At 49.6% G+C, this 12,878-nt stretch overlaps 1 protein-coding gene across 1 annotated transcript; it reads right to left on the reverse strand.

Moving 5' to 3' along the window:
- Positions 1-7: 7 nt before the first annotated feature.
- Positions 8-3,808, reverse strand: LOC123521765 (L-lactate dehydrogenase A chain-like; the record flags this gene model as incomplete). Its single annotated transcript, XM_045290888.1, has 4 exons — positions 3,634-3,808; positions 3,279-3,428; positions 1,420-1,537; positions 8-93 (listed from the first exon to the last, which is right to left on the reverse strand). Coding segments are annotated over exons 1-4 (417 nt in total), but the record flags the coding sequence as incomplete, so codon positions are not given.
- Positions 3,809-12,878: the final 9,070 nt, after the last annotated feature.

Consider the following 12,878-nt stretch of genomic DNA (forward strand, 5'->3'; position numbering starts at 1 on the left):
TGCGTTGGACCAAATTAAGACGACTTTCTCCCTCCTGCTGACGAGCTCCAGCAGTGATAATTACTAACTTGGAATTTGCAGTTACATCATAGTCTAGAGAGAAAAGAAACAACGAACAGATTAAAGCCTTTAAGCAAACTCTTTACTATCAAAACGTGTTTGATAAGTTGCTGTGTGAGTTGTTTCCTAAGTGTTTTGCCTAAGCGGCAGAGTATCCCCACTGTCACCCCACATTCATCTCTTGCAATGGTATCACTCTGAAACCAAGGACACGTACATCCACCCCTTCCTTGTGTTGAGTTGTTATCATGGTGTGACTTTACGTAACCACAAGGGTGGGGGCAAAGGGTTGGGCTGGAAGAAATCAAATTTCAGCCTCATATCCATGCCTATGTTTCTGTGATGAATTAAGGGGCCCCAGAAAGTTCATGGGAAAATGGAAATATTGGGCATTGATTGCAAATCCAAGTAAAAGGAAATCTTTGACAACTTAAAAAAAGAAAGAAAAATGGTAAGGGAAGGTAATGATATTCTCCCACAAGCTTTCTGTGGCCCCTAACTCACCTATTCGCAATGACAAAGCAGACCCTAGTTGGGCCCATTTCCAGGCTTCCTGACTGTCCGGTATAAAATGGAAGGTCAAGCCAGTAATACCTTCTCACCAGGCTCCATCACTCTGCTCTCCATTTTGAGCTAGTCGGACAGGCAGAGGGGCTAAGCATGTTTAAGGATTTAAAGCAATGTGGTTATTAAATATGAGTGGAAGGGACTCACTGCCTCACTCACTCACTCTCTCTCTCACTCACTCACTGCCTCACTCACTCACTGTCTCACTCTCACTCACTCACTGCCTCACTCACTGCCTCAGTCTCTCTCACTAAAAGAAAACAAAAAAGAAGAAAAAAAAAATGAGTGGAAGGTTTGGAGCTGTACCAATTTCATTCTAAGTCAGCTTCATTCCACATCAGGGACCATATTTTTACTTAAAACCACTTACAAGATATTGAAACTTTGGTAACCACCGATTCCAATGCCAAATCATCCCATGGCTCTCCTACCCAGCACAGGCAGCCTCTGGCTAGGAGAGCTGTTCTTATGTGTGTTTTTATTGTGAATCTGCAGGTAAGTCAGAATAGGTGCACACAATTCTTACTGAGCCTGAGCTTACTGCAAGCAGCAGTTCAGCACCTTTTCAACTTAAAAGTTGCACATGGAGATAGCTGTGATGAAGAATTTGTTGGTTCAACAGTTTCACGGAGCGGGATCAATCTACATTACCATTCAAGGCCAAGTCCAAGTCATCCCTAAATCCTGACCCAGGGACTTCTTGTATAAAAAAAGAAACTCTTTAAAGGGCAAATACATCAACCCTGATGAACTCAGTCTAGCTGGGATAGACTACAATATAATGAAAGCAACCTTTGCCAGAGACGATTTTTGGTGTTCGAAGGAAAAGGCTGCCATGCTGGAGATCCATCATTTCACCCTTCAATTTGTCTTCCATGACGTCAACAAGGGCAAGTTCATCTGCCAAGTCCTATAAGACACACAATTTTCAGGTAACTGGGAAACGGCTACTTTCCTATTTCTAGAAAGCCAGGTGAAATGTCTCATCTCTGGCACGGGCGAGGTCGGCTGCCCTGCCATCGTCAGGGTAGACTGAGGTAGAGGCAGCACCGAACTGACAGCTTATTTAGTCTCGCCTCAGTTTATACACTGATTTGAGGTTGCTTTTCATGAAATCGGTGACAGAGACCAGGATCTGTTGAAAGAGCGGCATTTTGGCCCACCCCCAGGTTATTTCCCATACAGACACGACACAGAGAGAACTGGACACTGCACAGTACTGACAGCAACAAAAACGCCAGTAGTTGAAACTATCTAAGAGCACAGGCATATGAAGGCAGGTCAAAATAAATACTGTTTCAAAACCATAGAAACCTTTGTGAAACAAAAATAACCAAATGCAAAGCTACTTTTTTAACATATCCCCCACAAGGCCTGCACTTGTCATAGCGGTGCCTCTCCTTGCTGGTGCTCCCCCTAAAAACCCTGCACTTTTTGATTTACACACCCAAACAGCAGCTTTGGCAGCTTCATGGGACTCAAATCATGTTCCTTTGAAATGTTTGGATTTTGGGTAAAAGAAGGTGCAAGATGTCTTTCATATATGATCCCAAGCAAAAACAAAAACTCACTGCCACTGAGTCAATTCTGACTTATGGTGACCCTATTGGACAAGGCAGAACTGCCCCCACTGTGGGTTTCTGAGACTTTAACTCTTTACGGGAGTTTAAAAAAAGCCTCGTCTTTCCTCTTCCTTGGAATGGCTGGTGGTTTCGAACTGCTGACCTTGCAATTAGGCACCCAATGAGTAAGCACTTCAGAACCAGGGCTCCCTATGTATATTCCAGTAGGCAATACATCAGAGTTGTTCTAGTATGTGGTCTCTCTAAGGACACATGGAGAGCTTATAAGACCTTCCCATAGGGTATTTCTGCCTTCAATTCCCACTCACGTAATCCACTTCTGTTCAGATCCAGAATACACTGTTTCAGTATTCGTGTTGGCAGGCGCCAATGTGCTGGTTCGAATTCGTTGCAAGCCTGCACACAACAAATGCAGCAGTGCCCAGGCCTGCTCCATCCTCACTCTCGGCTGCCATTCAGTTTCTAAGACGGAACATCTTTCTCATGAGGACTGGCTTTGTGGTCAGCAGTCTAGTACCTAACCCACACTGCCCCCTGAGATCCTTGAGCCTGGAATTAGGAACTCAGATCTTAACCCCAAGTCGTTTAACCCTATGACCTGCCTTGATTTCTTTTTTAGATAAATCAGATGTGACTATTGCGAAAAACCTTCTTTATCCACAAGTTCTCCTTATCCAACTTAATTTTAGATCCACAACTGTTGGGTTTTTCTTCTTTTTAAATTGTTATACATGGTGGAGCAATGGGGGTCTGGGATGGGAGAAGATTTTAACATTTGGTATACTTTTCCAATTAAAGAATTACTTTAAAGGAGTTTTAGCTCCATGCAAGGCATGGGTTTGCCCTTTCAGTCAAACCAAGGGACCAGGCCTCTTGATAATTAACCTTTTAGACTTTCTTAGTTCAGGTACCTTTTTGTACAGCAAGCACTGTGTTCCCATACTTAGCTTCATGGAGCTTTGAGAACGGTACAGGCGCCTAAATATTTTTATATACGACGTGATGATGTAATTCTTGGTGGGGGGAATCAGTGCTCTGGGGCTTGCAAAGTGATGGGCTCGCACTTACCTTCATCAAGATACTGATGGCACAGGCCATGCCCACAGCACCCACCCCAACGACTGTGATCTTATTCTGGGGGGCCTGTTCTTCCTTCAGGAGATTCTGGATCAGCTGCTCCTTCAGAGTTGCCATGGTGCTTTTGGAAGAGGAAGGAACCTGCAGCAGGGCGTGGGAGAAAAGGCAGTATCAGGGCGACCGCTCTCTCAATCCTTTGTTCGTTTATTTCCTTTTGGGGTGTCAGCCACAAAACTCACAAGGAATGGCTTTAGAAATAAGGAAAATGCCTAAATGTGGCCAGAGGAGAGTTAAAGGGTTTGGTGCTAGAGCAATTTGGCGGGGATCTAGGTGTGCAGCAGCTCACCTTGGCATGGAAAAACAACAGCGATGTTTGGGTAAAAGTATAGCCGCCTGCGGAGTTACTCATCTTGGCTTATTAACCCCGAGGGGGCTGGCCTAGCTTCAGACAAGAACGCTGCCCTGCCAACCCTAGGCTGGCTACCAACGGTCCTTACAGCACGTACACTGCCAAGGCCCTAGTGCCAAACCCTGAGATGAACGCAAAAAAGAAAAAGGGAAAGAAAAAACGCCACTTCTAACGGCTACAAATGATCCCCATGCAGAGTTCTGCGCTTGCGTGTCCACTTCCTGTTTCCCCCTCCCCCGCCCCATAAGGGGAAGGAGGGGAGGAGATAAACAGGGCACATCCGCCTGAGGGAACTGGGGTTCTGAGAGCGCGCGCGCACGTGCGCTTCAGGGCCCAGGCCAGGGCGCTGGGGTGGAGGCAGGCAGGAATCATGCGGCTCTCTGGGTCGCAGGGAGCTAGGGGTCAGACTTTAGACTTAACCAGTGGCCCAGAGCAGCCGCGAGCAACATGATGCCTGGCTGCCCGCCACCCTGGCCCGAAGCCCGGCCATAGCCAGACTTTAAATCGCAATGCCAGGAACCAGGCGCCTGTTAACCAACCGGGGGGAGGCGCCTCGTGTGGCTGCTGCCATGGTCCCTTATTGCAAAGTCCCAAAGCCCCGGAATGAGGACATTTTGTCGGTACCCGGAAGTGTTGAAATAGCTTAGAGTTGCTATCTACTTGATGCGGACCTCCGAGCGGCTGGGACTCTGCACCGCGTTCGCTGGAGGGAAAGTCACAGGTTGCAAGCAGAAAGCACGACGTCTAATCCTGACACCGCCCCAAAGGGCAAAAATACCCCAGCAAACCTCCGGGCTCTCTCCTTACAAATCACTGCTATTTCTAGACAGCCCGGTAAGGAGTCTGTAGCCTGGCACAAGGAGGGAGGCCATCTTCCAGCGGAAAACTCGATTGGCCAGGACCCCAGGCTGGAGGGGCTGTTGGAGGAGGGAAGTTGGGGAGGGGTTTGCAGAATGGAGAACAGGGAGCCCTGCAGAATGAGCGTATCCTCCCCAATCCTAGCACCCCTTCACTGCGACTTGAGATATGCCTGAACCCTCTGAGCTTTGGGTCAAGAGGGGGTAGTTCCGGATGATCCCACTCTCCCGAGACTGGCACGGTGCCGGCGCCTTGGACCCTGCCTCATCCTTGCATGCCCCGTGCAAAAGACACCCGCACTGCAGCGGTCTCTCCCAGGAGGAGCCCCCCCACCCGAACGTTCCAGGGGGAAACGGGTCCCGCTTGGCGCCCCGCGGCTTTCCGGCGCCCAGGAACCCGCCCGGACATGCTGGGGCTCTCCCCTTCCCGGGGCTGCGGGAAGCAGACGTGGAGTTCTGCCCCTTTAGAACTCTCGCAAGACGTTTGCCACCTCCTCCTTCCGCACCCAAGCGGGCTTTCGCCCCAGAGTGGGTGCGGCCACGTTCGCGGCTCTCAGGCCCGGCCAGACGCCCAGAGCCCCGCTTCGGGCAAACCTTAGAAAGCGGGTGGCGGGCCACCGCCCAGGTCTTCGGGCACTCCCTGGGAAAGGGGACTCCGGCACGGAGTGTAGGCGGCGCCCCGAGACGCTCGCTCCCCCACCCCTGGGGCGCAGGGCCCGGTCGTACCGGACTGCACGTCGGGCGAGCGGGAGACGAAGGGAGCAGACGGCTGCAGCAGGTCCGGAGCGCGCGGGCGGCACGGGAGGGGCCTTAAATGGCACGGCGAGGCTGACGTCAGGGGGCAGCCGCGCGGACGTGCGGGAGCCCACGTGTGGGCCGGGCCGGGGGCGGGCGGGCGCCGGGCAGGGCGGTGCCCTGGCGAGGTCGGCGGCGCGCGCAGCCCTGGATGGACGGGCGGCCTCCGGTCCCGGGGGAGGGCTGCGCCCGTGCAGCACCGGGCCGAGCCCGGGCGACCCTGCGGGAGGCGTGAGGATGCGCCCAGGGAAGGCTGCGTCTGTTTCTTCCCCGCCCAGGAGCGCCTGGCTCTTCACAAACTCCCTCCAACTCCCGGCAGTCCAGGAGGTCCGAGCCTTCGCAGGCTCTTCCCCGGGGTTGAACGAATACAAGAGTCTGTGCTGCTCACGGAAGTCCGGGGTTCCCCAACAGGTGACGCTGCACACTGTCCCCCACAATGGGACCGTTTGGCCTCGACCTCCCGCAGGGGACTTGGGTCTGGATGACCTCCAGCTATGCCGTCCCAGCTGCGGTCCTCCTCGCCCAGCATCTCTGGTTTCAGCTGCACCTAAAACTGCCGCAGTTTTGCTTTGGGGTTTGGGGGCTGATCTGAAAGAGGTGGGTGTTAATTTTTTTTTTTTTTTAATTTGTATCTCCTGGCCTTTGCTCCATGCTGGTTCATTTGCTCGGCCCGTCTTTCCCTCCATGGCCAGCCCTCCTGCTTTACCTCATGCCCAACTTCCCGGAGACGTGGAGCCCACGTGTACATTCACCAAGCCGATGTGCTCTCTCTGCCCCTCAGGAGGGGTTGTACCAACTAGTGAGCTCTCACGGGCATGTGTGTGCCTACTTCCTCCCTGACATCAGAGCCCAGCCTGCAGAAAGAACCCTGACTCTGGCTTTGGGCTTAAGAGGAAAATCAAAGCCAAGGTGTCTATCTCTATAGCGTGTCATAACGGGTTCCCATTACTCCGGGGGAGAGGGGGGGACCCAGGCCCTGTGGAGGGGGGGGATGCAGATGCTCCCCCTACCTCAGGCCACAGCTGTTTCTCAGTCTCTGCAACAGGGCTTGGCTTGTGTCTGCTTCTCCCAGGTGATGCGCTCCGAGAAAGGCAGAGGGGCTGAAGTTACTAGTTAGGCTGAAGAGACTGGTAACTCTTGGCCGGAAGGGTGTGGTATTGGTCAGGTTAGGGGTGGGTGACCTCTGGGGAGAGCCTGGGCAGAAAATCCCCATGCCCTTAAGTTACAGCTCCCTTCAAAACAGCTTCTTTTTATGCAGAACATCTACCCTATTTGACTCTACAGATGGGAAAACCAACCAACCGGAAAAACAAGTGCCTACTATGTGTCAGGCAGCAAGCTAGGCAATTTCCGTATGCCTGTTCATTTTTATTTTTTTGGATGGAGGTATTTAATCATCCCTATTCTTTTCAGATAAGGGAACCAATGCAAAGAGAGGTTCGTGACTTTGGCAAGGTGGTGCCGCTAACCAGTGACCGACTGGAAGTTGAACCCACAGATGGCTGACTCCACAGCCGTGGTTTTCTCTCTTCCAGAAATTGTTCCCTGTGAAGGACACAAAATTATCTAGGGAGTCCAAGCCAGACCCAGGCTCAGAAAGTTCTGACATGAATGAGAAGTGCTGGTGTCAGCCAGTTAGTACTAACAGACGGTTTCTGTACCAAGGTTGAATGTGGGCCCAATGGAATGGACCAGGAAACACTGTCCCAGAGGACGGAGCAGACTTCTCCACCCTGACCAAATGTTCTGGCCCCTTTAAAAGGAAAAAAAAAAATATATATATATATATATATACCCAAACCATCCCACAAAAAGATAGTGTGACCAAGAGAATGGATATACCTAACACCACCTATGGTAATGTTTTCCTAAAGGGGACCTGGCTATAGGATGGTGTCCACCCCGAACACAGGGCTGAATCATTCCTTCATTCAATAAGTATAGGTCTTTGAGACCTTCCTCTGAGAGTGGGCAGCAACTCCTCACGGCCCCAGAGTGAAATCCAACCTCCTTAGAAAGGTACACCTGATCCAGTGCCCACACCACTTCTCTGGCCTTACCTCTTACTTCCCTTCATGCTTCCTACCTGCCACTTCCCAGCGCTACTCACCACCGTCCTCAAATACACTGGGCACTGTCCACGGAGGTAGGGCCTTCAACCAGAATGCCTGTTCCCTTACCCATCATTCCTACCACTCCTACCCAAGCCCCACATTGTCATTGATCAAACTCTGTTCTCTGGGCTTTAGATTCAATTAATTCTCATTGCTGAACATCTTTTTCTCTCCATAGAAGAGTTCCCGGTGGATGGAAATGTTCTTCATTGCTGTATCGCCAGCACATACATTTATTTGCTTAATTAATGTCTTCTAAATTATACTAGGTGCTGGGGGCACAACAATAAGCTGGACAAATGTATAAGCCTTCAAAGAGTTTACCATTTAGTAGGGAAAAGCAAGAACATCCCCTCAATAGTTAAGCTACAAGACAGAATGTAACACTGCCGCCAGAGAGGTAGTGAGAAGTCACCGAGTGTCCAGAGGAGCAGTCACTTGGCGCTGAGCAGGCATCCTGGGAGAAGCGGGCTTGAGGCAGAGCTGGAAGAGCATTTCAGTGGGTGAAGATCAGGTGTTATGGCAGAGAACTGTGTAGAGGCAGAAAACTACAAAGCAGAGTTAACTGGATATTTAGCCTTACGTGCCAGGCCAAAAACAAAAAAGAGCGGGGCTTTTTTCCTGGCCAGTGGAAGTCAAGGAAGCTTTGTGAGAATGGAAGACAGTGAGGGATAGCAAAGTGTTCAGGAGGGCACCCCATTTTAAAATGATACGATGACATGAAGCTGAGATACCCTTCCAGCCACAGTGAAGAGCGGATACTTCTCAGCCCCAAAGCCCCTCTAAAAACTCACCGGCACCCTGACTTTCTGCACCTTTTCCACGGTTGCAAAGCTGACGACTTTCCTGAGTTGCAGGAGCCAAGATGCAGATGGCCTCATTAGCCCACGTCCTTGACAGTCCAGGGCCTGGTGGTGTACGTGCCAAAGTCGAGGCTCCTGTGTCTGATGGAGCAGGCACCTGCCCCTGGGAAACGGCACTCTGTCATTCCCCCGACCCAATCTGGTTCTCAGAGGATGGGACTGGAAACCAGAAGACTCCACCCCATTGCCTCAACCTCTCTGGGCATCTCACCCTGTTCTCTCCTCTTCCTCTTTCCTCCAGACTGCTCATCCCCCCAGCTCTGGACCCTGCTTCTGCTTCCTTCCTGTGGGGGTGGGGGTGGGGAGGGCAGTTCAAGCCTTCAACGGTCATGGTCATTCCCCCCAGAATGCAGTCTTCACATGATTCCCGACAGAATTCACCTGGGAAGTTCTCTGTGCCCGTCCAGCCCCTTCCTATCTCTGGAAAGAAAGGAGAGCTATTCCCTTTTATTTCCATCCTTTCCTGCGAAGGCCTTAGGCTTCCCAACCATCGACAGATTCCAGGACCAAGACTGCCATCCGAATATAAGTTGTTTCCAAACTGAGGAGCCCCCAACCCCGCAAAAAACAGGGCTGTGGAAGGAATCCCAAGCCCCCCAGTATGAGTGCCCACAGCTGAAGAGTCTCGATGCTGGTGACTGGAATGCAGTGATTGTCTCACTCTAACACCTTGGGTGGCAAGGATAGTGGTGGGCATGGCTTGGCAGGTGATCAGGCAGCTTGGTGGGATAGGGCCATACTGACCTGGAGGAAGAAACCTGGGTCCTTGTCCCACTTGCCATGGGTCCCTGAGGTGCACTGTGGCGACCATATTCCATCTGTAGTCTCAGCACCCTTATTGTAGACCGAAGAGACTCTCTCGTCCTGTTCTAATCTCCCAAGAGGGTTCAAGCTTGTGAGTGAAGCCCCCACACATACATTTTTACCATCGCACAGGCCTCAGGCAAAGCTTTCCCTCAATTTTGGAAGCGACTTCTAGGGTCGAGGAAGGGGCCCCGGGGAACTGGCCTCTAGATCTGACATCCTCTTATCCCTGACACTAGTCTCAAAATTGGTTCAAAATCCCCAAGGCACTGATGGGTTTTGAATTTGTTAATAAAAAGTCTCAGGCCTTTGAAAGCAGATTACTGATAAAGGAAGCCTATCTCTCTGAGTCCAATGTAGACTGTCTTGAGATCTTCTTTCCAAAATGAGTGATTCTAATCCAAGCCCTTGATCTGAAGAAAGAAGCCCTAGTGATGTGGTGAGTTATGCACCAGATTGCTAACCACAAGGTCAGCAGTTCGAAACCACCAGTCCCTCCTCGAGAGAAGAATGAGGCTTTCTAGTTCCGAAGGCTTTACAGTCTCTGAAACCTACAGGGGCAGTTCTACTCTGCCCTATAGGGGTGATGTGAATCAGAGTTGCTGATTCAATGTCAGTGAGTTGGATTTGGAGTTTGAACTCAGAGCCACCACACATTTGTCAGTTTTCCATACTATTCTGGTTTGCGTGTTGCTGCAAACTATGCCATTGGTATTAGAAGTACAATGGTTCAAAATGACAAGAAACAACTGCAGGCATCCAGTAAAACAGGCAATGTGGACTGTATGGAGGAAACTTGTATCAAGGAAAATTGGAAGTGGTCAAAAATGAAATGAAATTTTAAAACATGAAGTGAAATACTTAAAGATCAATATCGAAGACTGAAATGGACTGGTATTGTACCGTTCTGAATCAGATAATCATACGGTCTGCTACTCAAGAATGACAAATGACATCATAATCATTACCAAAAAGAACATTACAAGGCCTATCCTGAAATATAACACTGTCAGTGATAGGAATATTGTTTAAGTTTTTGCATCTTACACTCATGCCATAGATGAAGAAATTGAATATTTTTACCAACTTGTACAACCTGAAATTGATAGATGTTGCAATCAAGATGCATTGATAAGTACTGGTGATTGGAATGCGAAAGTTGGAAACAGATGAAGGATCTGTAGTTTGTGGAAAGTATGCCCTTGGTGATAGAAACAAAGCTGGAGATTGCCCAATTTTGCGATCCAATTTTGCAAGACCAATTCTTTTTTCAATGCAAATACCTTTTTCTCAACAACATAAACAGTGACTGTACACCTGGACTTTGACAGAAGGAACATACAGGGGTAAAATGGACAACATCTGGTGGGAGGAGACAACGGGGAGAAGGTCAATATCAGCGTTCAAACAAGGCCAGGGGCCAACTGTGGAACAGGCCACCAAGTGTTCATATGCAAGTACAATTTGAAGGTGGAAAAAAAAAAAGTTAAAGAAGCCCCAAGACCCAAATTACAACCTTTAGTATAACCCACCAGAATCTAGAGATTTGAGATATTGAACAGCAATAACCGAGAGCTAGACGAGTGAGGGGATGGCATCAAGAGCATCAGAACATCGTAAATGAAGGAGCAAAAGGCCGTTAAAGGGCAGCAGAGAAGAGACCACAGTGGGTGTCTCACAAGGCCCTGAAACTTGCTCTTGACCCCAGAGGAGCTAAAATGACTGGAAGAAGTGGTGAAGTAAAATAACTGACCCCAAAATTTCCAAGGGCAGCTTAGTATGACGAATTAAATACTAAAATAAAATGTGCAGAGACCTGGATTTTGAAGACTTGAGAAGAATATGCTTAGCTTTTCTCAAGTTAAAAGAATTGAAGAAAAAGAATTCAAGCCTTAAGTCATACATAGGCTAGATGGGACCTAATGACAAAAGCAGCAGGTCTTAATGGAAGGATACTTTTCTAAGACACTCCCAGAGGATCGAGGTTAATTGCAAGTGTGAATACAACCAAAAATGTCTGTTTATTATTTCCTGGAGCTGCATTGTAAGACAAGAAGGGAAATCATTTTCTCAGCCTTATATGAGAGGTTGGAGACAGAGACATGGAACAGAGATAGAATTTAGCCAGGAACGTGGAGTTGAGAAAGATTTTATTGAGGCAGGCAAGGAATTCCTGGAAGGGAAGGGAGAGCAGAGAGGGACAGGAGCATCTTGAGCTCCTGGGCAGGTTCCAAGACCCAACATGTTAGGTCAGGGAAATCGCAGCTTGTCGGTGAGGCGGTGGGAGAGATACAGGGCTCGAGCTAGGGAGGTAGACGTTGACAACAAGAAGGGAAAATTTTTGCTTGCAGCTGCAGGACCTTGAGTCAGGATGCGATCCCGTGGGAAGTGCCTCTGTTGTTTGCCAGCCTACTCCCTGGAGTGCTGGCACAGGGGCTGCACAACCTTGGCCTGGAGAGATAAGCTCCTTGGAATATTGGGGCAGAAGAGGCAGACTTCAATAGGTCATTTATCTTCCTGAGAGGCTGGGAATGGGAGCCTTGAAGTTCTATCCTCCTGAGGAGCCGGAGAGGAGATGGGGGCTGCCTAGTCCGGACCCGGCCCAAACATTATAATTATTCAAAATTTTAAAAATCCACTGCCCTGGATTTGATTCCCAGTGACTCTATAGTAGCGTTTCTCAACCTGTGGGTCAACACCCCTTTGGGGGCTCAAACAACCCTTTCACAGGGGTTGCCCAATTCATAACAGTAGCAAAATTACAGTGATAAAGTAGCAATGAAGATAATCTTCTGGTTGGGGGTCACCACAACATGAGGAACTGTATTAAAGGGTTGCAGCATTAGGAAGGTTGAGAACCACTGCCCTATAGCATAGAGTAGAACTGGCTCTTTGGGTTTCTAAGACAGTAAATCTAATAGGCAGATAGTCTCATGGTTCTCCTGAGGAGAAGTTGGTGTCTTTGAACCACTGACCTCATGGTTAGCAGTCTAATATGTAACCCACTTACTTCACCACCAGGGATCCTGGGCTTTTTGCTTAAAATACTAAGCATAACCTATCTGACCAGTGTCAGAAAGGTTCTGTTCTCCCCTGCTGTTGGATCCAACTTAGAGACTCCAGCACTGGAGTCTACCCAAAGAGGTTCTGGCTCCACTGGGAAGCCAGCACTCTCCCTGTTAACAGAGGAAATCTCCTTAACCTCAGGAGGAGGCTGAGATGGTGGTGGGTATGTGCCAACATCGTGACCCAGGTAAAGCTCAGTGGCTCTTCCGTTGGCCTTTCCTTTCCATTCTCTATGCCCAGAGCGGAAAGCAGAGCAGCAATTGTTGTCTCCATTTTACTGGGGAGCTTAGTGATTGGGCTGAGCTGAAGCAGGTCAGGGCCTCGCTTTCCTGCATGTCCCTGGAGGTCAGCAGCTGCCCCCCTGACATGAGGAGACCGAAGAACAAGAGACCTGGAAGGCCTGACTCCCTGAGAACCGGTCAGTCGGCCTGCCTGCCAGAGCTGATCCACTACATCCTGGGCCATAAACTGCTGCTGCAGCACGGACCCCTCTCTCCATGCTGTCCTGCAAAAACTCCAGACGGACCCTGGATGAAGCCGGCAATTCCCCTGGGATACTTGCTAGACCATGGGGCTTCGCCCGGGAGCTCCCCGCTAATAAAGCTATTTCTGTTTCTACTTTCCCTTTGTCCTTTCAGTTATCATTGTCTGTCTCCCCGTGCCTCAGTTTACCTCTCACTTGT

Source organism: Echinops telfairi, unplaced genomic scaffold, assembly GCF_000313985.2.
Source record: "Echinops telfairi isolate 266 unplaced genomic scaffold, ASM31398v2 ScPeMD7_60;HRSCAF=208, whole genome shotgun sequence".
Taxonomy (NCBI): Eukaryota; Metazoa; Chordata; class Mammalia; order Afrosoricida; family Tenrecidae; genus Echinops; species Echinops telfairi.